At 46.8% G+C, this 1,565-nt stretch overlaps 1 protein-coding gene across 1 annotated transcript in view; it reads left to right on the top strand.

Annotated features, from left to right (window-relative positions):
- The window catches only part of LOC101853481 (uncharacterized protein YMR317W), a gene marked incomplete in the record, with an annotated part of 26,979 nt that overhangs the window by 5,359 nt on the left and 20,055 nt on the right, over nucleotides 1-1,565 (top strand). The window contains 1 exon segment of the mRNA XM_005105430.3: nucleotides 1,079-1,291. Within this exon segment, the coding sequence (XP_005105487.2) occupies nucleotides 1,079-1,291 (213 nt within the window).

Here is a 1,565-nt window from a genome sequence, read left to right as displayed (position 1 = left end):
CACCCTCATAATATGACCTTGTTGTGGTGCAAGCGCCGTGAAAATCTTACTAAACCGAAAACTGACCGCTCTCAGGGCGTCGGTAGCGTAGCCTAGTCAGTGTTGATAGGGGCGTTTAAACTAATACCATTTTGACCGTTCTGTTGTGTCTGTCTGTTTCTGGCATCGCGGCGGATAGACAGCCAGGTGTGGAGAAGTCAGACGCCGGCGGAGCGGTTTGTGGCTCAACAGCCAAGGTAGTGATCGCGGCACCCGACACTGTGTGTGACGTTGTCTTGTAAAACACCCCATTGTATTTAGAAGAAGAAGAAGAAGAATTGATTGCATGTATTTAGCGCTCTATCCCGTACAAATTTTCATTTTGAGCGCATAATATTTGATGCTTACACGTAGATGCCCATACTCGTTCATGCACTGCACCACCTGGCAAGCACCAGTTTCCCTGCCTATAAACGCATCCTGTGGGCGCGCGTGCATCGACACAGACGCACGTACGCCACGCCTCGCTGGCGGGACACCAATTATTATTGGTGGTTTTCAGGTTAGTTCATAGCATGGCTCATGCTTATCTTATCCTGATGATCAAACAGTTGAACAAACGGAAATATGTAACGGCATTTTTGTTGGCGGGTGCTCCGATCTGGTGTGGTTTGCCTCGTCTTTCCTCTATCAAACATCACTCGCACTTATTTCCCCTCCTTCTTCTTTGTGTTTGTTACTCTCTTGTATCACCTCTAATCGTCGCGCGTTGCAAGTGCCGTAAAACACAACTTATTAACTTTTACTTTCTCGTAACACCACTAATCTTCGGCTCTTATGACTTTACTGTGTTGCAAGTGCCGTAAAACACTTACTAAAACAAAAAGTTATAAGAACAAACTTGAGTATTATGTAAAAGTTTCAATTCAATAGACCCAAAACTGCAAAAATGGTGTGAGGTTATTTGCTTCTCCTTTGTGATTTGGAAAATTCTCGCTCCCAGGACTTTTTTTTTTTTTTTTTACTGAAACGACGAAATGGAGATATTATGTAATTTAATAGCACGTTTTTCTCTTTATTTCCTTCTTTTCCTGTCCAGTGGACGCGTGTGAGCAGCAGCAGGATGGGCGTGGCCGGGAGATGGCGGTGGAGGCGCTCCTCAGCATGGACTCGCCCAGCACGGGAGCCGAGGGCAAGACCTTCCTTCAGGGCATCCTCCACGAACAGCAGCAACAGCAACAGCAGCACACGACAGCAACAGCTTCCTCGTCATCGTCGCCGCCTTCCTCATCGCACCATCACCCGCACCACGGTAAGTTGGGGAAAAGTAAGGATAATATTGGATTGTTGTGTGTGCTGCGCTTACTTTGTTTGTGTTTTTATGTGTTTATTTTTGGAATGTGTTTGGGGTTGTTGGGGAGTTTCAGGGGAGGGGGAGCTACATTGGTTTTGTGCTCTTTCTGTCTTGCTATCACACCACCACCCCCACCCCCTTTCCTCTCTCTTTCTGTCCCTCTGTTTCTGTCTGTCTGTCTGTCTGTCTGTCTGTCTGTCTGTCTGTCTCTCTCTCTCTTTCTCTCTCTCTC

This window comes from Aplysia californica, unplaced genomic scaffold, assembly GCF_000002075.1.
Source record: "Aplysia californica isolate F4 #8 unplaced genomic scaffold, AplCal3.0 scaffold00470, whole genome shotgun sequence".
NCBI lineage: Eukaryota > Metazoa > Mollusca > Gastropoda > Aplysiida > Aplysiidae > Aplysia > Aplysia californica.
This window is presented reverse-complemented; position numbering and strand designations above follow the sequence as displayed.